General features: G+C 42.3%; 1 protein-coding gene across 7 annotated transcripts in view; it reads left to right on the top strand.

Moving 5' to 3' along the window:
* LOC109891034 (receptor-type tyrosine-protein phosphatase T) overlaps nt 1–27,105 on the top strand; it is a 400,507-nt gene that overhangs the window by 247,322 nt on the left and 126,080 nt on the right. For all 7 annotated transcript variants that reach the window (XM_031827335.1, XM_031827341.1, XM_031827357.1 and 4 more), the window contains exon 10: nt 23,441–23,642. In XM_031827335.1, the coding sequence (XP_031683195.1) occupies nt 23,441–23,642 (202 nt within the window). The remainder of the gene's footprint in view (nt 1–23,440; nt 23,643–27,105) is intronic.

The following is a 27,105-nucleotide window of genomic DNA, read 5'->3' on the forward strand; positions in this document are numbered from 1 at the left end:
AGAAGCTTAACTTTAAGCAGGATCGGTCCTGGTCGGTCCTTCGATGGGAGACCAGATGCTGCTGGAAGTGGTGTTGGCAGGTCAGAAGGGGGCACTCTTGGTCTAAGAAGATTCCAGTGCCCAGGGCAGTAAAGGGAACATTGCCCTGCCGAGGCTGTTGCCTTTCATATTTGAAATTACATGAATTTCCTGACTCCTCACCTCTCCACCATGCTAGCTGATGTGTGGTGAGTCTTCAGGCTCAAAAATGGTTGCTGTGCATCACCCACGTGGGTGCCATACATTGATGGTGGTAGAGGTGAGTTCCCCCCTTACTTAAAGCTGTTTGAGCACCTAGGTGGAAAAGCGCTAAATAAATACAATCAATAATTATTATTATTAGTCGTTAAAATACATTATATACACAAAAGTATGTGGAAATCCCTTCAAATTAGTGGATTCAGCTATTTCAGCCACACCCGTTGCTGACAGGTGTATAAAATCGAGCACACAGCCATGCAATCTCCATAGACAGACATTGGCAGTAGAATGGCCTTACTGAAGAGCTTAGTGACTTTCAATGTGGCACCATCATAGGATGCCAATTTTCCAACATGTTAGTTCGTCAAATTTCTATCTTGCTAGAGCTGCCCCGGTCAACTGTTAGTGCTGTTATTATGAAGTGGAAACCTCTAGGGAGTGATGACTCACACTTCATCATCTGGCAGCCTGACAGACAAATCTGTGTTCAGTAGATGCCAGGAGAACGCGATCTGCCCAAATGCATAGTGCCGACTGTAAAATTTGGTGGAAGCGGAATAATGGTCTGGGGCTGTTTTTTTATGGTCCGGGCTAGGCCCCTTAATTCCATTAAAGGGAAATCTTAATGATTGTGTGCTTCCAAATTTGCGGCAAAAGTTTGGGGAAGGCACTTTCCTGTTTCAGCATGATAATGACCTCGTGCACAAGGCAAGGTCCATACCGAAATGGTTTGTCAAGATCGTTGTGGAAGAACCTCACTAATGCTCTTGTGGCTGAATGGAAGCAAGTCCCCACAGCAATGTTCCAACATCTAGTGGTAAGCCTTCCCAGAAGAGTGGATGCTGTTATTGCAGCAAAGGGGGGACCAACTCCATATTTATACCCATGATTTTGGAATGAGATGTTTCGACGAGCAGGTGTCCAAGTACTTTTGGTCATGTAGTGTACCAGCCAACCCTTCTTGTGAACTATCCAACATGGCTAACACGTAAAGCTTGTGGTCTTACCAGAGATGCTCTCTGACAGATTAGAGGGAGAGTTGATTTTCAGATGACCATTTTCAGATTTGCATGTAATTTCCCCTGGACCACGGTGCTGTGACATTTAGCTAGGCCTTGAAAGGGTGTCAATGAGCTGCAGAGAAAAGGCACCATAAAGTCTTATGATGAGTGGAGTCCTTTTTGAACCATTGTTTAGAAAGGTAGACTGTCATTCATTTCGAAGTAGACTCTGCAGTCTATGGACAGTCCACACTAATTAAGTATTGATCTGCTGTTACATTTCTTTCTATATGAGATTGTATAACTTTGTTAAAATAAAATAAAATGACCTTGGTGGTCCATTAAATGCATGTTTGTGTGAGTGAAGGGGCGAGGGACAGACAAAAGGCTCCTTCTACATTTTATTCTGTGTGTCTGAATCTGGGCCGACTTTCAATTTACAAGTAGCTTTTGTTTCCGAGCCAGCATCATTAATATGAAATTAGCCTTTTGCCGTCTCGTCCATAACAGGATTGTCCGAATATTAAAAAAAAAAATTAAGTCCAGTACAATGCGTTCCCATTTGGTGCAATTGCCTATAATTACCCCTATTGATTGGATTAAAAGCCTCCGATGGAATCATCTGGGAGATCTGAGTATCCAAAGGACTCTTCTCTCGCTTTTAGGCCACGGGCAAATTAGATTAGGGACACTATCCTCAAATGGGAAAATAAAGGAGGCGGGAGAGGATGTGGTGAGGTGGGGGGCTGAAACCTTTGGTGATGGTAAACACACAAATATGCATAGAGACGTGACACTGTTCATAAAGGCCTGCATTGTAGCAATCTAATATGAACCAACAAACAGGTTCAAATGCAAATGAATTACTTAAAAATCATCAATGTGATTTTCTGGATTTTTGTTTTAGATTCCGTCTCTCACAGTTGAAGTGTACCTATGATAAAAAATTACAGACCTCTACATGCTTTGTAAGTAGGAAAACCTGCTAAATTGGCAGTGTATCAAATACGTGTTCTCCCCACTGTATGTGTGCTTGTAGTGTGATGGAATGTATAGCCATTATGGACATTATGTGGATAGAATATTTAGTATATCTGTAGAATACGTAGGATAGAACAGTATACAGTGCATTCGGAAAGTATTCAGACTTGACTTTTTACACATTTTGTTCTACAATGGATTTTTTTTTAATCCCCTCATCAATCTACACACAATACCCCGTGATGACAAAGCAAAAACTGTTTTTTAGAAATGTTTGCTAATTTATAAAACTTAAATATCACATTTACATGAGTATTCAGACCCTTTTCTCAGTACTCTTTTGAAACACCTTTGGCAGCAATTACAGCCTCGAGTCTTCTTGAGTGCAACGCTACAAGCTTGGCACACCTGTATTAGGGGAGTTTCTCCCATTCTTCTCTGCAGATCCCCTCAAGCTCTGTCAGGTTGGATGGGGAGGGTTGCTGCACACCTGTAATTTAAATAGATTTTTATTCGGATTCCATGTAAGTGACATACACGAAATAGACCAAATTGGTGAAGTGAAATTTTAAAACGGAAAAGTGGTATGTGCATACGTATTCACCGCCTTTGCTATGAAGCCCCTAAATAAGATGTGGTGCAACACAATTACCTTCAGAAGTCACATAATTAGTTAGATTACACACAGGTGGACTTTAAGTGTTACATGATCTGTCACATGATCTCAGTATATATACACCTGTTCTGAAAGGCCCCAGAGTCTACAACACCACGAAAGAAGGGGCACCACCAAGCAAACGGCACCATGAAGAAGTCTCCAAACAGGTCAGGTACACAGTTGTGGAGAAGTACAGATCAGGTTTGGGTTATAAAAAAATATCTGAAAATTTGAACATCCCACGGAGCACCATTAAATCCATTCTTAAAAATGGAAAGAATATGGCACCACAACAAACCTGCCAAGAGAGGGCTGCCCACCAAAACTCACTGACCAGGCAAGGAGGGCATTAACCAGAGAGGCAACAAAGAGACCAAAGATAACCCTGAAGGAGCTGCAAAGCTTCACAGCGGAGATTGGAGTATCTGCCCATTGGACCACTTTAAACTGTACACTTCACAGAGTTGGGCTTTACAGAAGAGTGTCCAGAAAAAACCCATTGCTTAAAGAACAAAATAAGCAAAAACATTTGGTGTTGCTAAAATGCATGTGGGAGACTCAGATGAGACTAAAATGTAGCTTTTTGGCCATCAAGGAAAACACTATGTCTGTCACAAACCCAACACCTCTCATCACCCCGAGAACAACATCCCCACAATGAAGCATGGTGGTGGTATCATCATGCTGTGAGGATGTTTTTCATCGACAGGGACTGGGAAACTGGTCAGAATTGAAGGAATGATGGATGGCGCTAAATACAGGGAAATTCTTGAGGGAAATATGTTTGTCTCCCAGAGATTTGAGACTGGGACGGAGGTTCACCTTGCAGCAGGACAATGACCCAAAGCATACTGCTAAAGCAACACTCAAGTGGTTTATTAAGGGGAAACATTTAAATGTCTTGGAATGGCCTAGTCAAAGCACAGACCTTAATCCAATTGAGAATCTGTGGTATGACTTAAAGATTGCTGTACACCGGCGGAACCCATCCAACTTGAAGGAGCTGGAGCAGTTTTGCTTTAAAAAAAGGGCAAAAATCCCAGTGGCTAGATGTGCCAGGGTTATGGAGACATACCCCAAGAGACTTGCAGCTGTAATTGCTGCAAAAGGTGGCTCTACAAAGTATTGACTGTGGGGGAGTGAATAGTTATGTACGCTATAGTTTTCCGTTTTTTGTCTTATTTCTTGTTTGTTTCACAATAAAAAATATTTTGCATCTTCAAAGTGGTAGGCATGTTGTGTAAATGAAATTATACAAACTCCCCCAAAAATATATTTTAATTCCAGGTTGTAAGGCAACAAAATAGGAAAAATGCCAAGGGGGTGAATACTTACGCAATATACTTTCGCAGTAAACTTAAATATGTTAATGAAGTATTTTAAATAAATGAAATCCTGCTTGGGCTGTAAGCCCACGGCCCTCTAATATTGACTACTGCAGGGAGGCTTACGGACCTGACACTGATCGTGCCCTTGTCAGTCCTTTGCCAATTGACTAATCAAACGCAGGTCGAGATATTGATCCCCAGCAGTATTAGCCCCCATCCTGCTAGGCTAGCTCTGATCCCCGCTCACTAGAAATAATCAAAGTACAGTCTGTAATCCATTCTAGTACCAGGGTCGTGTTTATTATTTTTGAAATGGGAAAGATCGCTCAGAAAATGAGTAAAACAGAGAGGTGCTCGCTGTCTTAACTCATCCAATTAGAAATGCTGGTTTTCGTATTCCTTTGGATTTATATTGTAACATTGTGCTACAGTGCGCTACGGTCTACCTCCCAGTCAGAGAGGTAGCATGATCATATAACCCAGTCACTGGATCAATGGGAGCTAACACCTATGTTATCATTCATACAAGTTCAAATGTCATCACTGCAATTGCGTTTTACATGTTTTCTTAGCTCTCATTGACTTGACTTCACAGATGAACCATGGGCAATGCTGATGTCCTTTTACAAACAACCGTCTGACTTTTTCACATCATGCAAACCAGATAGCTGACATGTCATACAGATACATGCGCCATGACTGATACATGTATTATAAGCAACCGTCAGTTCCTGTGACCTGGGTTGACTTCTAAGCTACGCTAATGGTAGAACAGCAGTGGCATGACTGCGGGTTCAAGCAAAGTGTAATGGCAAGGTTCAAGCACTGAATCACACATACACATACAGATGCAGACACAGACACACACACACACATTAATATACTGTATGAGTACATAAACAGGGCCCCCTAAGATGAGCGCCACCGGGCGCCAGGTTGAGGATGTGTTCAGGATTAGGATTCTGCCTTTTGATCACACACATACGCACACACACACAGGCTTCTCACTCACAGTTTTTCACAAAGCAACTTTGTACTATCAAGTCATCAAGGCTTTTCTGAAATTAATTGCCTTTGCTGACAAAAAAAGAGAAAGGGAAGATATGAAAGACTTGCACAGAAAAAAAAGAAGACTCATAATGACTTTGCATTAATCAGTGCTGAAGAATCTGTTTGAGGTAGCTTTCTTTCTGGAGTGTGCCCTCTTACTTTTCGCCAAGCATTGTCTGCATGCAAAATACTTCAGCAATTGAATGCTTTGTGTTGATCTCTGTTTTGTTGAACATGTTCCCACTCCTTGTCAGTCTTTTGGGTGTCTGATGATATTTGTTGAAAACAGAAGTAGTTTGTGGGAATAGAACTTGTTTTTCTACCTTTGACGATCAGTGACCAAAGCTACCGTCTGTATTCAGAGGTGGCGAATTAGATTTTTTTTTCTTTTTTTTCTCATAGCTTAATACACCCTTAATAGAAACTGCAAACACATTATCCCATGCAGTTGCCAATCTCAGATCTGTGATGATGCTGTGCTCAGCTCTACTATTTCCAACTCTTTGACCACACAAACGCACACATTACTCCCACAGCCTCTGATGGCAGTATGGTACCTCTGAAGAGTGCCACCGGGCTAAATCAGGACCTGTTGTGAATGGCCTGATGTATTGGGGCGAGTTAGCGCCTCACGAAGATAAACATTTTATTTTCTATATGTCTGTCAGCAATGTACTAAATTGAGTGGTTGACTCTCTCTCGTGAGCTTCGCAGCCAACCCAGTCTGCTTTTCCCTGTCGTCGGGGCCTGTGGGGACGTGTAAAGTGGCAGAGGTAGCAACTGTCCCTTGTTGTGTCTCACCTTCAGGATAGAGATACATAGATTTATAGAGATACAACAGACACAATTAAATGTTATCTAGGTGGAATGTGGTATTTTGTTGTAAGAATCACAGCATGTACACAAGTAGCTGTGTGTCTATTGACATAGAATCACGGAGGATGGAGATGCAGGGGATTGTGCTAGAGGCTGGGAATATGTTTGGAGTGAAGACAGCAAGTGCAAGGTTTTAGCTGGGGATCAGGAGTGCTTATAGGGATAGAGATTCGGATAGAGTACATATTTTACAACAGTACTGTACATTTAACAATTGCTTTTATACAGTGCATTCGGAAAGTATTCAGACCCCTTGACTTTTTCCAAATGTTACATTGCAGCCTTATTCTAAAATGTATTAAATAGTTTTTTTTCCCTCATCAATCGCCACATAATAACCCATAATGTCTAAGCAAAAATGTCTAAGCAATAAATCATGGAAATATCACATTTACATAAGTCTTCAGACCCTTTACTCAGTACTTTGTTGAAGCACCTTTGGCTGCAATTACAGCCTTGAGTCTTCTTTGGTATGATTCTACAAGCTTGGCACACCTGTATTTGGGGAGTTTCTCCCTTCTCCGCAGATATTCTCAAGCTCTGTCAGGTTGGATGGGGAGCGTTGCTGCACAGCCCTTTTCAGGTCTTTCCAGAGATGTTTGATCGGGTTCAAGTCCGAGCCCTGGCTGGGCCAGTCAAGGACTTTCAGAGACTTGTCCCAAAGCCACTCCTGCGTTGTCTTGGCTGTGTGCTTAGGACCGTTTTCCTGTTGGAAGGTGAACCTTCGCCCCAGCAGGTTGTCATCAAGGATCTCTTTGTACTTTGTTCCATTCATCCCTCCCTCGATCCTGACTAATCTCCCGGTCCCTGCCGCTGAAAAACATGCCCACAGCATGATGCTCCCACCACCATGGTGCCAGGTTTCCTCCAGATGTGACAGTTGGTATTCAGGCCAAACAGTTAAATCTTGGTTTCATCAGACCAGAGAATCTTGTTTCTCATGGTCTGAGAGTCCTTCAGGTGCCTTTTGGCAATCTCCAAGTGGGCTGTCATGTGCCTTTACTGAGGAGTGGTTTCTGTCTGGCTACTCCACCATAAAGGCCTGATTGGTGGAGTGCTGCAGAGGTGGTTGTCCTTCTGAAAGGTTCTCCCATGTCCACAGAGGGACTCTGTAGCTCTGTCAGTGACCATCAGGTTCTTGTTCACCTCCCTGACCAAGGCCCTTCTCTCCCGATTGCTCAGTTTGGCCAAGTGTCTAGCTCTAGGATGAGTCTTCGTGGTTCCAAACGTATTCCATTTAAGAATGATGGAGGCCACTGTGTTCTTGGGGACCTTTGTGAGAGCGAAATTACAAGATTATGTTATACTGTTATTGCATCAAATGGTTATTTTATGGAATAGAGTAGTGTTCTCAGAACACTCTCGTCTGTGCGTAGTCTTCTGAGTTTGGCCTCTAGGGGCTTAATGTTGAGATTGAATTTACGATGCCTTTGGTGATAAACCCTAAAGACCGCATTCTGTAGCAAGAGTTGGTGTTTGTGTACTGGGAGGTACCAGGGTGGAGATGGCTCGGGTATGGATAATGATGAGGGGAACCTTGTTTTGGGGCCCAGACCCTGGTTTCCACACAATAAGAACACTCTTTACAGCAGATACTGCCTGCTGTGTATAATTAATTTATTTCATACAAATCCTAACCTTGTGACCCATTCCACACATATTTTGTTTGTCATGTAGACTAAGGGGGTGTATCTTTTCTATAAAAGATATTTGTATCCTTTGTTTCGGGGCTCTCAACAAATCATCTAAGGGTGGTTCGTAAACCAGCAATCGTTATTGCAGAGCACTCACATCATTCACTTGTGTGATAAGTTCGTCTCTCCTCATTTGAAATTAAAGATATTAACCACCACACTTCAACACTGCAGAAATGGATGGAGGCCACTGTGTGCTGCAGAATGTTTCTGGTAACCTTCCCCAGATTGGTGCCTCGACACAATCCTGTCTCGGAGCTCTACAGACAATTCCTTTGACCTCATGGCTTGGTTTTTCCTCTGACATTCACTATCAACTCTGGGACCTTATATAGATAGGTGTGTGCCTTTTCTAAATCATATCCAACAATTGAGTTTACCACAGGTGGACTCAAATCAAGTTGTTGAAACATCTCAAGGATGATCAATGGAAACAGGATGCACCTGAGCTCAATTTAAAATCTCATAGCAAAGGGTCTGAATACTTGTGTAAATAAGGTATTTCTGTTTTTTATTTTTAATACATTTGCAAAAATGTCTAAAAACCTGTCTTCGCTTTGTCATGATACCCTGTGTAGATTGAGTAATTTTAGAATAAGGCTATACCCTAACAAAATGTGGAAAAAGGGAAGGGGTCTTAATACTTTCCTGAATGCACTGTATATCCGAGGTATTCAAATTAGATTTTTCTTGGTATTTGTGGTCTATCTCTCCCATCTCATGGACAAATTACATAACTGACGCATAATACAGTTGATTGTGAATTGCAATTTCTACTGCTGTCTATTCTAAGCTAACTGTGTACGTAGCATTCGTCACATGACAGCTTCTCTGCTGTCTCTTGATATTCAGCACCATTTCTACACAATATCTGACAGCTCAGAGGGCCTGATAGCAGAGGCATGAAATGACAATGCTGGAAACTGTACATAAAAACAAAAACATTCGGTGCCCAAATGAACACAGTCTTCCTTTGTCTCGCATCACTTTGTGACAGTTCTCAAAGGACGTCGGGCGTCAATACATTCCCTCCCTTTACATCTTTCCCTAGTAGGACCGCTGTTACATCCAAGTCTCTCCTGTACGATTTTTGGAGCTTGTATCCAGTAGACCATCCAACAGTCCAGTCAACCCCACATACCCTCTCTCCATATAAGGTGTTATTTGTACATGTTATATGTTGTGCAATTGATTAATTCCATGCCACAAATAATTCATCTGTTTCAGAACATATAACATGTTACAAGCGGTACCCCATGTGTCCCTGATTCCCAGGGAGCGATGGATGTGCAAGCGAAGCCACTTAATACTCGTTAAACTCAATTACAGGCCTGGCCTGCATTTACCAGTTCGCTAATGGCCTGAGTGGAGTGGATTAGGTCCCATGCCCCGAGCTGGCAGCCATATAGCAGCCGTGTCGCCTGCCCCTAATGCAGCCAGGAAGCCAACTCCACTGATCACGTGCCCAGGCAGTTCAATTCCTGCAGGGATCACATACACAACCTAAAAATGTATGCACTCATGAAATGTCACTCTGGATAAATGTGTCTCCTAAATGGCATATTTTAATAGTATAATTATTATTTATTTATTTTTATTATTATTATTTACAATTTTACCCCCTTTTCTCACCAATTTCATGGTATCCAATTGTTAGTAATTACTATCTTGTCTCATCGCTACAACTCCCGTACGGGCTCGGGAGAGACGCAGGTCGAAAGCCATGCGTCCTCCGAAACACAACCCAACCAAGCCACACTGCTTCTTAACACAGCGTTCATCCAACCCGGAAGCCAACCACACAAATGTGTCGGAGGAAACACCGTGCACCTGGCGACCTTGGTTAGCGTGCACTGCGCCCGGCCCGCCACAGGAGTCGCTGGTGTGCGATGAGACAAGGATATCTCTACCGGCCAAACCCTCCCTAACCCGGACGACACTAGGCCAATTGTGCGTCGCCCCACGGACCTCCCGGTCGCGGCTGGCTGCGACAGAGCCTGGGCACGAACCCAGAGTCTCTGGTGGCACAGCTAGCGCTGCGATGATATTTTATTATTTTTATATTATATAGACCTATCATTTTCTCGCCCCATTGTAGGCTCTCATTCGCACATCAGCATCATTCCCTCTTGATTTGTATCTGATGTGAAACTGAAAAAGCTTACAACTGAATGGATATGAATGGATAATGCAAGACTGTTGATTGCCGTGTGGCTTTCGAAACTGTCCAAAACTTTGCTGTGAAAAAATGTATAGATCGATACAGCGACTCAGGCCATTGTTGCCATGGTACTTTGCAGACTTTTCATAGATTGTGTGGGTTTTGAAGCAGATATACACATTGGCCCGCGTCTTTTGCTTTTGCTTTTATTTTTGTGTGCTGCTGTTTTGGTACAGCGTCCTTAACTGGCATTCATCTCTCGTCTCAACGATGAGTTATCCTACAGATGTAGTCTCTCCATTACCCACAGTGCAGTGCCTCAGTGCGCCTGCTGTTTCATGGGGCAATAAACTACCTCTGCTTTATGATGCCTCCCTGGTGAGTATATCAACCAAGGAGAAGGAGAGCAATACGTGTTCACATACAAACAAATTATTTTGGGATAACATTCTGAGTAATTATCTGAGTAAGTCTGAGCAAGAGTCCCCATTTAATAAATATTGATTTCAGCTATTATATTATGAGCATTCAGGTACTGTTCCATTGAATGTTAAAATGGGCAAAACGAGTGATCTAAGCGACTTTGAGCGTGGTATGATCGTCAATACCAGGCGTGCTGGATCCAGTATCTCAGAAATGGAATCCTCCTGGGCTTTTCAGCACAACAGTGTTGAAGGTTTACATATGTCGTGTCTTTGGCTATGCCGGATTAAGTGATATGACATGCTATTCTATAAAATTATTTCTCCTGAATTAATATTACCTGATTGAGCTAATCATGTAAATGTGATTAACTAGAGAGTCGGGCATCACTAAATAATATTTATAGAGCTGTTATCTTCCGAATAAACTCTTAAAGACCTAGTAATATTTTACATCAATAGCAGTCAATATTAATCATCACCTTAATTCAGTCTCATCTGAAAGTTGTAAATTCTTGGTTATATTCACAAACCCTGGCTAACAAGTTGAATCAGCAACACAAAATGGGGGTTAATTATTTATTTACTAAATACCTAACTAATCACACAGAATTACATATACAAAGAAGTAATCATACCTTGATTACAGATTACGTCAAAGGAAAACGTCCCTAGCGGGCGGAACAGATATGACAGCTGGTTACACAAAAGAAAAGGGGCTGGGTTTGAGTGAAAGAGCGGGAAGACTGAGGGACAAAGGGAGAAGCTGTGCTATCGTAAATACAGTATCTTATGCATTCTAAATTACCGCTAGGAGGTATCACTTCTGTAGTGAATAAGAGTTCAAAGTTAATTCCATTCACAACCAAAGCTCACACTGAGGTTGGCTTAGTTCTGTAGTTGACATGTTAGTCCTTTTAACGCAGAGGCTGCAGACCTCATGTACTTGGAACAGGAGATTATATTGTCGTCAAGGCTTTATATAGGAAGGGAGAGGAGGGCGTGTTTGAAAAGTTTTATAACTCATGTCCCTTCACAGGGCGGGCCACTGATTGAGCAGAGCCCTAACCTTATGAAAACCCAAATCTCTCATTTGGAAGCTAAAATTACATTTAATCTCTTCACCAATAATTTTATATTCAAACATTTAAACTGAACAACAATTCCATGTGAATCCGATAACTACAATGTGCAGACTTTGCGCTGTAGAGTTTGTCATCTTATCATTGATGAGAATGTCTCAGATGACAACTGAACTGACATCATATTCATTAAGTACCACCGCATATGTTCAATTGGTCGGATTACCAGAATATAGTTAATTTCCCCCCACCTTCTGATGTTCCCAGAATCTCTATGTTAACCAAGGGGTTTTCAAATTTCCCATAGGTAGGGTAGAGAGTGGAAAAAGGGGGGAAGAGGTATTTATGACTGTTATAAACCTACCCCCAGTCCAGCGTCATGACACTGAGAATGTTGTGACAAACAAAAAACATCTAGTCAGCAGCAGTCATGTGGGCAAAAACAGCTTGTTGATGAGAGAGGTCAAAGGAGAATGGCAAGAATTGTGCAAGCTAACAGGCGTGCCAGAAACAGATAAATAAATCAAATAAAATTAGTCATATGCATCAGAACACAACAGTGAAATGCTTACTTACAGGCCCTTAACCAACAATGCTTTAGAAGTTAAGAAGAAAAAAATGTTAAGTAAAAAATACATAATTGAAAATAAGAAGTAATAAATAATTATACAGCAGCAGTAAAATAACAATAGCAAGGCTACAGTATATAGAGGGGGTACCGGTACAGAGTCAATGTGTGGGTTTACGGGTTAGTCGAGGTAATTGAGTTCATATGTACAGTGCCTTGCGAAAGTATTCGGCCCCCTTGAACTTTGCGACCTTTTGCCACATTTCAGGCTTCAAACATAAAGATATAAAACTGTATTTTTTTGTGAAGAATCAACAACAAGTGGGACACAATCATGAAGTGGAACGACATTTATTGGATATTTCAAACTTTTTTAACAAATCAAAAACTGAAATATTGGGCGTGCAAAATTGCTCTTATACAAGCTTCAGTGTTAATTTCCTCGAAGCGAGTGTAGAAGTAATTTAGCTTGTGTCACTGGGCAGCTCTCGGCTGTGCTTCCCTTTGTAGTCTGTAATAGTTTGCAAGCCCTGCCACATCCGACGAGCATCGGAGCCGGTGTAGTATGATTCCATCTTAGTCCTGTATTGACGGTTTGCCTGTTTGATGGTTCGTCGGGGGGCATAGCGGGATTTCTTATAAACTTCCTGATTAGAGTCCCGCTCCTGGAAAGCGGCAGCTCTACCCTTTAGCTCAGTGTGGATGTTGCCTGTAATTCATGGCTTCTGGTTGGGGTATGTACGTACGGTCACTGTGGGGACGACGTCATGGATGCACTTATTGATGAAACCAGTGACTGATGTGGTGTACTCTTCAAAGCCATCGGAAGAATCCCGGGAACATATTCTAGTCTGTGCTAGCAAAACAGTCCTGTAGCTTAGCATCTACTTCATCTGACCACTTTTTTATTGACCAAGTCACTGGTGCTTCCTGCATTAGTTTGTGCTTGTAAGCAGGAATCAGGGAAATAGAATTATGGTCATATTTGCCAAATGAAGGGCGAGGGAGAGCTTTGTGTGCGTCTCTGTCTGTGGCGTAAAGGTGGTCTAGAGTTTTTTTTCCCTCTGGTTGCACATTTAACATGCTGGTAGAAATGAGGTAAAACGGATTTAAGTTTCCCTGCAATAAAGTCCCCGGCCACTAGGAGCGCCGCCTCTGGATGAGCGGTTTCCTGTTTGCTTATGGCTGGATAAACCTCATTGAGTGCGGTCTTAGTGCATCGGTTTGTGGCTGTATGTAGACAGCTACGAAAGATACAGATGAAAACTCTCTTGATAAATAGTGTGGTCTACAGCTTATCATGAGCTACTCTACCTCAGGTGAGCAAAACGTTGAGTCTTCCTTTGATTTCGTGCACCAGCTGTTTACAGATATACATATACCGTCACCCCTTGTCTTATGAGAGGCTGCTGTTCAACCCTGCCAAAAAAGCTTAAAACCCACCCGCTGTATGTTATTCATGTCGTTGTTTAGCCACAACTCAGTAAAACATAAGATGTTGCAGTTTTTAATGTCCTGTTGCTAGGATATACGGCACAGTACAGCAGTGGTGTGCAGAACAGTATCTCAGAACACACAACTTATTGAACACACAACTTATTTTGCACCAGATGACCACACCGGGATCCACTCCTATCAGCTTAAAACAAGAAGAAGTGGCTCCGTTGCACGAAGAAGCCTCTCAACTTATCGTTGAGACAGGAGATGGATCACCAACACTGGACAATTGAGGAGTGGAAAAACATTGCCTGGTCCAATCAATCCCGGTTCCTGTTGCGTCATGCTAATGGCAGATTCAGGATTTTACGTAAGCAGCAGGAGTCCAGGGACCCATTATGCCTGGTGTCAACGGTACAGGCTGGCGGCATACTGGTGTGGGGAATATTTTCCTGCACACGTTAGGTCCCTTGATAACAAATGAGCAACGATTGAACCCCACAGAGTATCTGAACATTGATGCTGACAAAACCCAATATAGCATCTTTGGGATGAGATGGAATGGGCTGTTCGCAGCATCAATCAATCACATGTATTTATAAAGCCCTTCTTACATCAGCTGATGTCACAAAGTGTTGTACAGTAACCCAGCCTAAAACTCCAAACAGCAAGCAGTGCAGATGTGGAAGCACGGTGACTAGGAAAAACTCCCTAGAATGGCCAGAACCTAGGAAGAAACCTAGAGAGGAACCAGGCTATGAGGGGTGGCCAGTCTTCTTCTGGCTGTTCAGGTGGAGATTATAACAGAGCATGGCCCAGATGTTCCAATGTTCATTGATGACCAGCAGGCTCAAATAATAATAATCACAGTTGTCGTGTCTTTGGCGTCATTAAATTGAAGACTTATTTTTATCAAATAAAATCTCTGTAATTATTATTACATGATTAAACTAACTTAATCATGTAACTGTAATTAATTAGGAAGTCAGGGCACCAAGGAAATATTCAGATTACAAAGTTATAATTTTCCTAATATAACTTTCAGGTATTTTAATATCTGATCAATTAATCTTCTAATTAATAAATTACCTCACGTTAGTCTCATTCCATAAATTGTTGGTTATCTGCACAAAACCAGTCTTCACTATGAGTCATCCAAACATCAATTGTCTTAAATAATTGATTTACTAACTAAATAATCACTCCCAGAAATGCACACAAACAAACAAGTAGATATGGTTACAAGGAAATGATAGCGGAGTTTCCATAGTGGGGGTTGACTGAGATAAGACAATTATAACAATTGACAATAACAATTGAAATGCTAATCCTTTGCACATGAACGCTCACTCATTCGGGAATATTTGCAATCAATATATATATTTACGCTCAGGGTGTCGTCGTTATCTCTGTTGGAAGGTTTGTTTCTGTTGGAGAGTTTGCCCTCCCTCTCTCTCTGCCGTGTTTAGAATGATTGGTTCAGAGTAACATTCATCAATGATGTTATAGGATAGATTCTTCAGCAGTTGTCGGTCTTCGCGTTCAATGATACCGAATTCCTAGCTGCAGACTAGTAATTAGTATCAAAGATTTGTTCTTATTCTGTCGGTTCGATAGTCTCAGAGTTTAACCACGTGGTATGGTTAATAATTCAGCAATCATCTGAAACATTAGCCCTCCCGTGGTTATCGAGGTAAGCTGGTCTCTACTCAAACCTTAGCCCTCTCGTAATTGAGAGAAGCATGGTCTTGAAGATAAATTCCCAAGGTGGGGGTTATATTCGGAAGAGCAGAAAGGGGCTGTCCCACGACGCCAGATTAATGTCTGTGCTCATGGGGCGGGCCTATGATTTAGTTAAACTCTAAATGGAATTGGAGTTTATTCATTGAACAGTTTAAAATCACATTACATAATTTCACAAATAGTTTCATCTTTACTCATTCATTTTATACAACAATTAGATGGAAGCTTCACAACTGAGACTCTTGTATAAACAGAGTTATGGTAATGTGGCTATATTGTCTCTCATGAGTTTCACAAAATTGTACCAAATGGACCAGTTCATAGCTGGCTACTTCACTGACCATTTATATATTCTCCAGAACATTAATATTGTTCAGTTCTCAAGTTCTGTGAGGTGGAAGAAGTTCCCTTGTTCTCTCTATGAAAACTCACTGTCTCTCTATAAATGTCTGGCCATGAGGAAGAATCTCCTCCAGGAATTTATGACCTGCCTTACAGAGCCTGGTGTAGGGGGAAGAGAGAGGGGGGGATGGTGCTCGTTGTACCCAAAGAGGGCAATGTCATGACACAGTGGTTGTCAAAGGTGCAACTGGTCAGCACCTCAGGAGTAAATGACAGTTGGCTTTTCATAGCCGATCATTCAGGGTATCTCTACCGCTCCTGCTGTCTCTAGAGAGTTGAAAACAGCAGGTCTGGGACAGGTAGCACGTCCGGTGAACAGGTTAGGGTTCCATACCGCGCAGACTGAACAGTTGAAACTGGAGCAGCAGCACGGCCAGGTGGACTGGGGACAGCAAGGAGTCATCAGGCCAGGTAGTCCTGAGGCATGGTCCTAGGGCTCAGGTCCTCAGAGAGAGAGAAAGAGAGAGTGAATTAGAGAGAGCATACTTAAAATCACACAGGACACCGGATAAGACAGGAGAAATACTCCAGATATAACAGACTGACCCTAGCCCCCCGACACATAAACTACTGCAGCATAAATACTGGAAGCTGAGACAGGAGGGGTTTCTGATTTTTGCAATGTTATGTAGATGGAAAAAAGCTGTCCTTGAAACAGTCTTGATATGTTTGTCAAAAGAGAGATCAGGTTCACAGTTTTATTTGAGACTACTGTAGAACCATCAAGATTAATTGTCAGATTCAACAGAAGATCTCTTTGTTTCTTGTGACCTAAAATAAGCATCTATGTTTTGTCCAAGTTTAAAAGTAGAGAATTTGCAGCCATCCTTATGTCTGAAACAGACTTCCAGGGAGGGCAATTTTGGGGCTTCACCATGTTTCATTGAAATGTACAGCTGTGTGTCATACGCATAGCAGTGAAAGTTAACATGATGTTTCCGAATGACATCATTAAGAGGTAAAATACACTGCTCAAAAAAATAAAGGGAACACTTAAACAACACAATGTAACTCCAAGTCAATCACACTTCTGTGAAATCAAACTGTCCACTTAGGAAGCAACACTGATTGACAATACATTTCATATGCTGTTGTGCAAATGAAATAGACAACAGGTGGAAATTATAGGCAATTAGCAAGACACCCCCAATCAAGGATTGGTTCTGCAGGTGGTGACCACAGACCACTTCTCAGTTCCTATGCTTCCTGGCTGATGTTTTTGTCACTTTTGAATGCTGGCGGTGCTTTCACTCTTGTGGTAGCATGAGACGGAGTCTACAACCCACACAAGTGGCTCAGGTAGTGCAGCTCATCCAGGATGGCACATCAATGCGAGCTGTGGCAAGAAGGTTTGCTGTGTCTGTCAGCGTAGTGTCCAGAGGTGCTACCAGGAGACAGGCCAGTACATGGAGACGTGGAAGAGGCCATAGGAGGGCAACAACCCAGCAGCAGGACCGCTACCTCCGCCTTTGTGCAAGGAGGAGCAGGAGGAGCACTGCAAAATGACCTCCAGCAGGCCACAAATGTGCATGTGTCTACTCAAACGGTCAGAAACAGACTCCATGAGGGTGGTATGAGGGCCCGACGTTCACAGGTGGGGGTTGAGCTTACAGCCCAACACCGCGCAGGACGTTTGGCATTTGCCAGAGAACACCAAGATTGGCAAATTCGCCACTGGCGCCCTGTGCTCTTCACAGATGAAAACAGGTTCACACTGAGCACATGTGACAGACATGACAGAGTCTGGAGACGCCGTGGAGAACGTTCTGCTGCCTGCAACATCCTCCAGCATGACCGGTTTGGCGGTGGGTCAGTCATGGTGTGGGGTGGCATTTCTTTCGGGGGCCGCACAGCCCTCCATGTGCTCGCCAGAGGTAGCCTGACTGCCATTAGGTACCGAGATGAGATCCTCAGACCCCTTGTGAGACCATATGCTGGTGCGGTTGGCACTGGGTTCCTCCTAATGCAAGACAATGCTAGACCTCATGTGGCTGGAGTGTGTCAGCAGTTCCTGCAAGAGGAAGGCATTAATGGTATGGACTGGCCCGCCCGTTCCCCAGACCTGAATCCAATTGAGCACATCTGGGACATCATGTCTCGCTCCATCCACCAACGCCACGTTTCACCACAGACTGTCCAGGAGTTGGCGGATGCTTTAGTCCAGGTCTGGGAGGAGATCCCTCAGGAGACCATCCGCCACCTCATCAGGAGCATGCCCAGGCGTTGTAGGGAGGTCATACAGGCACGTGGAGGCCACACACACTACTGAGCCTCATTTTGACTTGTTTTAAGTACATTACATCAAAGTTGGATCAGCCTGTAGTGTGGTTTTCCACTTTAATTTTGAGTGTGATTCCAAATCCAGACCTTCATGGGTTGATAAATTTGATTTTTATTGATATTTTTGTGTGATTTTGTTGTCAGCACATTCAACTATGTAAAGAAAAAAGTATTTAATAAGAATATTTAATTCATTCAGATCTAGGATGTGTTATTTTAGTGTTCCCTTTCTTTTTTTGAGCAGTGTAAATAGTGAAAACAATAGTGGTCCTAAGACGGAGCCTTGAAGAACACTGAACTTCACAGTTGATTTGTCAGAGGATAATCCATCCACAGAGATAAACCAGGCTAGAACTTGTCCGTGTAGACCCATTTGGGTTTCCAATGTCTCCAAAAGAATGTGGTGATTGATGGTGTCAAAAGCAGCTCCAAGGTCTAGGAGCATGAGGTCAGATGCAGAGCCTCGGTCTGACACCATTAAAAGGTAATTTGCCACCTTCACACATGCAGTCTCAGTGCTATGATGTGGTCTTAAACCAGACTGATGCATTTCATATACATTGTTTGTCTTCAGGAGGGCATTGAGTTGCTGCACAACAGCTTTTTCTAAAATGTTTGAGAAGAATTGGAGATTCGGGTCAAGGTTTGGCTTTTTAAGAGAGGCTTTATTACTGCCACTTTTAGTGAGTTTGGTACACATCCGGTGGATAAGGAGCTGTTAATTATGTTCAACATAGGATGGCCAAGCACAGGAAGCAGCTCTTTCAGTATTTTAGTTGGAATAGGGTCCAGTATGCAGCTTGACATTTTAGGGGCCATGATTATTTTCATCAATGTGTTGAGATATATTACTAAAAAACTTGATCCTAGGGCCTGACAGAGTTGTGCAGACTCAGGACAACTGAGCTTTGGAGGAATACGCAGATTTAAAGAGGAGTCCGTGATTTGCTTTCTAATGATCATGATCTTTTCCTCAAAGAAGTTCATGAATTTATCACTGCTGAAAGTGAAAGCCATCCTCTCTTGGGGAATGCTGCTTTTTAGTTAGCTTTGCAACAGTTTCAAAAATAAGTTTAGGTTTGTTCTTATTTTCCTCAATTCAGTTGGAAAATAGGATGATCGAGCAGCAGTGAGGGCTCTTCGATAATGCACGGTACTGTCTTTGCAAGCTAGTCGTAAGACTTCCAGTTTGTTGTGGAGCCATTTATTTTCCAATTTTCTGGAAGCTTGCTTCAGAGCTCGGGTATTTTCTGTATACCAGGGAGCTAGATTCTTATGAGAAATGTTTTTAGTTTTTAGGGGTTCAACTGCATCTAGGGTATTGCGCAAGGTTCAATTGAGTTCCTCAGTTAGGTGGTTAACTGATTTTAGTCCTCTAACATCCTTGGCTAGGCAGAGGGAGTCTGGAAAGGCAGCAAGGAATCTTTGTGTTGTCTGTGAATTTATAGCACGACTTTTGATGCTCCTTGTTTGTGGTCTGAGCAGATTATTTGTTGCAATTGCAAACGTAATAAAATGGTGGTCCGATAGTCAAGGATTATGAGGAAAAACATTAAGATCCACAACATTTATTCCACGGGACAAAACTAGGTCCAGAGTATGACTGTGGCAGTGAGTAGGTCCGGAGACATGTTGGACAGAACCCACTGAGCCGATGATGGCTCTGAAATCCTTTTGGAGTGGGTCTGTGGAATTTTCCATGTGAATATTCAAGTCACCAAAAATGTGAATGTTATCTGCCATGACTACAAGGTCCGATAGGAATTCAGGGAACTCAGTGAGGAAAGCTGTATATGGCCCAGGACAATAGCTATAAAAAGGGATTGAGTAGACTGCATAGATTTGATGACAAAAAGCTCAAAAGACGAAAACGTCATTTTTGGGGGGGATAAATTGAAATGTGCTATCATAAATGTTAGCAACACCTCCGCCTGAATCTACCGCCATCCAATCTGCAGCAAGTGCGTGATGCCATTGTGTCAGCATGGACCAACATTGAGCACAACAAAAAGTAACAATGTATTTTGCTATCTCTTTTGCCATGCACTGAATAATGGATGCTTGTCACCTCAAACGGATGCCTTGCAAAGTTGAATGATTAAACAATTGGTAAAAGTGTTGTGAACCACTTAACCCAACCAAAATTACATGAATAACAGCTAGGAAAGGAATTAAGAAATGACCAGAATCTTCCATGTCTACAGGAAGGCTCCATTTGTTTCAGTTTTAGTTCCTTTCCAACTCTTTATCGGTGGCTGGATGATGTCTGACTCACTCTGTCTCACTGTCTCACACAGCCAACCATCCACCAATCACACGCCCAAGTCTATACCACTCCCGACCTATATTCACCTTACATCATTTTGGCCCAGCTTTGTCTGGGGGTCCCCAATGACAAGTTTGAAAAAAGCTGATCTAGGACACACTTCCTCACGACCTAGGATGCAGCTGCCCTGAGGTGGCTGAGGCTTTTTTTCCCCCACTACTTTTTTCCTTATTTTTATCATATTTTCGTTTTTTTTACTTTCAGCTAAAATTGTATTTTAAGTGGTGGCTTGGATTGCCCCTACTGTTTCTTTGCCTGTGGTCAGTGCAGCATGGTCTAGGGGCCATGCCGGATCTAGCACTTAACCATGAAATCCTTTCAAGCAGAGACTGGCCTAGCTGCCAGCAGGCACTGAGCTGTCAATTGGTTTGATTTGAATTCTTCTAATGGAGTTGTGAGCTGTGAAACGTCAGCCTAAAATGTTTTGATTGCCCCCAACCCTGTACACATCAATTTACAGAAACATCAATCTCCGGCAAAAATAACAAAACAAATGCAGAACATGAGTTTGGACGTTTGTGGCTATGGAAGCCCTTTCTGTTTGTTTCGACACAGTCAATATTTCTGTTGTAATGCATTGCCAATATTTCATGGCTGTGGCACACAGCAGTGTGTAGCTAATTCAAATGCAGCCGGAAATGTACTGGTGGGACCAACAGAACTGACAATACCGTTCTGTTCTTCTTTACTATTGCAAAGCATTGCATATGCCTGAAAATGACAGTATTGTGTTTTGTTCATAACAATAATACCTTAAATTGAATACTATTTTTGGCATTGGTACCAGAAATACTGGAAAAAGTAGCTTGAAGGTTCACATGTTTCTATATAAAACAGTTGTCATGTCTCAGCCTGTCATATAATTTAATCAGTCAATTGTATCAAATTGATTACCTAACATTCAATTGATTGTGATAGAATTAAACCATGCAACAATTAACTAATTAATAACTCGGGGCACCACGGAATAGTGTTTATAGAGTTGCTGTCTTCTGAAGATCTTTTATATTAATAGCAGTCAATTATTAATCATCATCTTATTGAGTCTCATTCTGATTGTCATAAAGTACTTGGTTATCTGCATGAGCCATGGCTAACAAGTTTTGAGCAATACACAAATTAGCTTAATTATTTATTTACTAAATACCTAAATAATCACACAGAAATACATGTGTATATACACAGGATAGATCAGACATTGATTTATAGTCATGTCAGGGAAAGTCCCTAGATGACTAACCCAATATGACGGCTGGTTACACAAAGGAAGGGGTTTGGGTTTGAATGAAAGAACGGGAAGGCTGAGAGACGAAGGAATTGGGTCTCTATCGGACCTTGAGAAGCTATTTTACCGTAAACACAGAGTCTTATGCATTCTAATAACTGCCCATTCGGAAAAAGAAAATGCAAGATATATATTTACTCTGAGCTGTGCTTCGATAGATCTGTCGAAGATGGAAGACTGGTTTGCCCAGCATAGATCCCCATTGTTCTTTGAAGAATCTTTCTGGTCGTAGTGCTGTACAACGGATAAGTTGAAGTACCTTGTCATTCTTAGGAGATTGTCTGTCCTTTCCTAGGACACGTACGTTTACAGTTGCAGCTGATAACTCGACGTCTAGGATGTATCACTTGTGTTTATAGTTTTATTTAATGTTGGGTTATTGTATGTAAGTTGTTTTGTCTTAAACGTTGTTCCCCCTGCTGCTATTGGACCAAGTCTCTCTTGGAAAAGATGTTATCTCATTGAGAAAAACCTGTATGAATAAAGGTTAAATAAAACAACAAAAGAACATGAACAATTAATGAACATGCACCTGTGGAATGGAGGTTAAGAAACTAACAGCATACAGACGGTAGGCAATTAAGGTCACAGTTATGAAAACTTAGGACACTAAAAAGGCCTTTCTACTCACTCTGAAAAAAACAAAAGAAAGATGCCCAGGGTCCCTGCTCATCTGCATAAACGTGTCTTAGGCATGCTGCAAGGAGGCATAAGTACTGCAGATGTGGCCAGGGCTATAAATTGCAATGTCCGTATAGTGAGACGCCTAAGACAGCGCTATAGGGAGACAGGACGGACAGCTGATCGTCCTTGCAGTGGCAGACCACGTGTAACGAAACCTGCACAGGATCAGTACATCCGAACATCACACCTGCGGACAGGTACAGGATGGCAACAACAACTGCCCGAGTTACACCAGGAATGCACAATCCCTCCATCAGTGCTCAGACTGTCCGCAATAGGCTGAGAGAGGCTGGACTGAGGGCTTGTGTAACTGTTGTAAGACAGGTCCTCGCCAGACATCACCGGCAACAATGTCGCCTATGGGCACAAACCCACCGTCGCTGGATCAGACTGGACTGTCAAAAAGTGCTCTTCACTGACGAGTCGCGGGTTTTGTCTCAACAAGGGTGATGGTCAGATTTGCGTTTATCGTCGAAAGAATGAGCATTACACTGAGGCCTGTACTCTGGAGCGGGATCGATTTGGAGGTTGAGGTGGAGGGTCCGTCATGGTCTGGGGCGGTGTGTCTGCATCATCGGACTGAGCTTGTTGTCAATCTCAACACTGTGCGTTATAGGGAAGACATCCTCCTCCCTTATGTGGTACCCTTCCTGCAGGCTCATCCTGACATGACCCTCCAGCATGACAATGCCACCAGCCATACTGCTCGTTCTGTGCGTGATTTCCTGCAAGACAGGAATGTCAGTGTTCAGCGAAGAGCCCGGATCTCAATCCCATTGAGCACATCTGGGACCTGTTGGATCGGAGGGCGTAGGGCGTAGGGCTAGGGCCATTCCCCCCAGAAATGTCCGGGAACTTGCAGGTGCCTTGGTGGAAGAGTAGGGTAACATCTCACAGCAAGAACTGGCAAATCTGGTGCAGTCCATGAGGAGGAGATGCACTGCAGTACTTAATGCAGCTGGTGGCCACGCCAGATACCAACTGTTAGTCTTGATTTTGATTCCCCCCTTTTGTTCAGGGACACATTATTCAATTTCTGTTAGTCACATGTCTGTGGACCTTGTTTAGTTGGTCTAATTCTTTAAATCTTGTTATGTTCATACAAATATTTACACATGTTAAGTTTGCTGAAAATAAATGCAGTTGACAGTGAGAGGACATTTCCTTTTTTTGAGGAGTTTATACAGTATATGGTGTTACACTTTTCACTCTGCTCTTACAGATCACCTATAAGGCTCTGAGCTCCTTGGACCCCAGTGCAGACCTGACCACCCAGCGTGGCAGGGTGTTCAAGTTACGCAACGAGACCCAACACCTGTTCGTGGGGCTCTACCCGGGCACCACCTACTTCTTCACCCTCAAAGCCAGCACCAACAAAGGCTTTGGACCCCCTGTAACCACCCGCATCGCCACCAAGATAGCAGGTGAGGGATACTTGTTCAGAGCAGATCGTAGTAGTGATGTTTCATTGGTATCCTAAATTCACATACATACAGCTGCAAGCAATATGACATAAATTACATGATACATGCACCATTGTAATATAGCAGTTTTGTTCTTTTCATAATTCGTTTTTTGGCTTTGTAGAAAAAAACAAAAAAAACACTGACATTGTCAAATGCCACATCTGACTAGAGCTGTGGAGGTCATGACATTTTGTCAGCCGGGGATGGTCAAGCAAATAACTGCCGGTCTCACGGTAATTGACCGTTAATTAACATAAACACATTTAGCATCGCCTGGCTTCCACGCGTAGCATACAAGCCACTGATGTAGACCATTGGAACAGCTGCAAGTTTAATAAATACATGTATATAGCCTACACCATCACAATAAATCCATTATTTATTTTAGACGGGTCAAAAGAAACATGATATGAAGAAAACTTGTCCTTATGTTAGGCCCTGATCTGGCTATGCCATATGGCTCTACACTAGTTCATTTAGCAGACAATATTTGCCTAGAATTCCGTGGCATTATTTTATATTATTTTATAGTATGAAGAATACAATTGAACGTAGCTAAATAAAAGATAAAGGATATTCCTCCAAATTATTTGAGGTGGGGTGCACATGCGGCTAATCTGTGTCGAGTGGTTAACAAAGATACAGGTACTCCTATATGCTTAATTTAGAATTGTTTATGTAACTTTTGTGATACATGCAGTACCAGTCAATAGTTTGGACACACCAACTCATTCAAGGGTTTTTCTTTATTTTTAAAAATGTTCTACATTGTAGAATAATAGTGAAGACATCAAAACTAAGAAATAACACAAATGGAATCATGTACTGCAGTAACCCAAAAGGTTTCAAACAAATCAAAATATATTTTATATTTGAGATTCTTCAAAGTAGCCACCCTTTGACTTGATTACATCTTTGCACACTCTTGGCATTCTCTCAACCAGCCTCATGCGGTAGTCACTTGGAATGCATTTCATTTAACAGGTGTGCCTTGTTAAATGTTAATTAATCTCAGACAAATTGTTCATTCTGGTCTTTCTGAAGCGCTGCTTGATGAGAACGAAGCACCAGTCAGTCGGGGGCAAACTTGGTGTGGTCTGTGATCAGGAAGTTTATGTCGAGACTCTGGTGGAGCTTGTGCATCGTCTGCCAGGCACAATAGCAGAGCACAAACGTCTTATTGTTTTGGCCACTGCAGTTATCACAATTCAGTTCCACACATGTTTCCCCAACTCCGTAGTTGGTGAAGAAATGGTGTGTGTACTTGATGAATGCGCTGCTGCCTTTGCTGGATGACATGACTTCCTCAATCAAGTAGTTGACTTGTTATTCCTTCACAGCAGACACAAACACGCCACACTTGCGAGGAGTTATAAAGTAGATGGGACCTGGCTACATAGAAGGACAGTGCACCTGCAAACAACAAAAGATCATTAAGATAAATTACAATGAATTGTCTCACGCATGTCTTTACACAGCTCAGTGAAAGGTATTTGCCTGCCACATACATACATACATACATACATACAGTGCCTTGCGAAAGTATTCGCCCCCCTTGAACTTTGCGACCTTTTGCCACATTTCAGGCTTCAAACATAGATATAAAACTGTATTTTTTTGTGAAGAATCAACAACAAGTGGGACACAATCATGAAGTGGAACGACATTTATTGGATATTTCAAACTTTTTTAACAAATCAAAAACTGAAAAATTGGGCGTGCAAAATTATTCAGCCCCTTTACTTTCAGTGCAGCAAACTCTCTCCAGAAGTTCAGTGAGGATCTCTGAATGATCCAATGTTGACCTAAATGACTGATGATAAATACAATCCACCTGTGTGTAATCAAGTCTCCGTATAAATGCACCTGCACTGTGATAGTCTCAGAGGTCCGTTAAAAGCGCAGAGAGCATCATGCAGAACAAGGAACACACCAGGCAGGTCCGAGATACTGTTGTGAAGAAGTTTAAAGCCGGATTTGGATACAAAAAGATTTCCCAAGCTTTAAACATCCCAAGGAGCACTGTGCAAGCGATAATATTGAAATGGAAGGAGTATCAGACCACTGAAATCTACCAAGACCTGGCCGTCCCTCTAAACGTTCAGCTTATACAAGGAGAAGACTGATCAGAGATGCAGCCAAGAGGCCCATGATCACTCTGGATGAACTGCAGAGATCTACAGCTGAGGTGGGAGACTCTGTCCATAGGACAACAATCAGTCGTATATTGCACAAATCTGGCCTTTATGGAAGAGTGGCAAGAAGAAAGCCATTTCTTAAAGATATCCATAAAAAGTGTTGTTTAAAGTTTGCCACAAGCCACCTGGGAGACACACCAAACATGTGGAAGAAGGTTCTCTGGTCAGATGAAACCAAAATATAACTTTTTGGCAACAATGCAAAACGTTATGTTTGGCGTAAAAGCAACACAGCTCATCACCCTGAACACCCTATCCCCACTGTCAAACATGGTGGTGGCAGCATCATGGTTTGGGCCTGCTTTTCTTCAGCAGGGACAGGGAAGATGGTTAAAATTGATGGGAAGATGGATGGAGCCAAATACAGGACCATTCTGGAAGAAAACCTGATGGAGTCTGCAAAAGACCTGAGACTGGGATGGAGATTTGTCTTCCAACAAGACAATGATCCAAAACATAAAGCAAAATCTACAATGGAATGGTTCAAAAATAAACATATCCAGGTGTTAGAATGGCCAAGTCAAAGTCCAGACCTGAATCCAATCGAGAATCTGTGGAAAGAACTGAAAACTGCTGTTCACAAATGCTCTCCATCCAACCTCATTGAGCTCGAGCTGTTTTGCAAGGAGGAATGGGAAAAAATGTCACTCTCGATTTGCAAAACTAATAGAGACATACCCCAAGCGACGTACAGCTGTAATCGCAGCAAAAGGTGGCGCTACAAAGTATTAACTTAAGGGGGCTGAATAATTTTGCACGCCCAATATTTCAGTTTTTGATTTGTTAAAAAAGTTTGAAATATCCAATAAATGTCGTTCCACTTCATGATTGTGTCCCACTTGTTGTTGATTCTTCACAAAAAAATAGTTTTATATCTTTGTTTGAAGCCTGAAATGTGGCAAAAGGTCGCAAAGTTCAAGGGGGCCGAATACTTTCGCAAGGCACTGTACATACATACATAAAGTGGGGCAAAAAAGTATTTAGTCAGCCACCAATTGTGCAAGTTCTCCCACTTAAAAAGAGCAAGATTTCTGGTTCTCACAGACCTGAAACTTCTTCTTTAAGAGGCTCCTCTGTCCTCCACTCGTTACCTGTATTAATGGCACCTGTTTGAACTTGTTATCAGTATAAAAGACACCTGTCCACAACCTCAAACAGTCACACTCCAAACTCCACTATGGCCAAGACCAAAGAGCTGTCAAAGGACACCAGAAACAAAATTG

This window comes from Oncorhynchus kisutch, linkage group LG1, assembly GCF_002021735.2.
Source record: "Oncorhynchus kisutch isolate 150728-3 linkage group LG1, Okis_V2, whole genome shotgun sequence".
NCBI classification, from domain to species: Eukaryota; Metazoa; Chordata; class Actinopteri; order Salmoniformes; family Salmonidae; genus Oncorhynchus; species Oncorhynchus kisutch.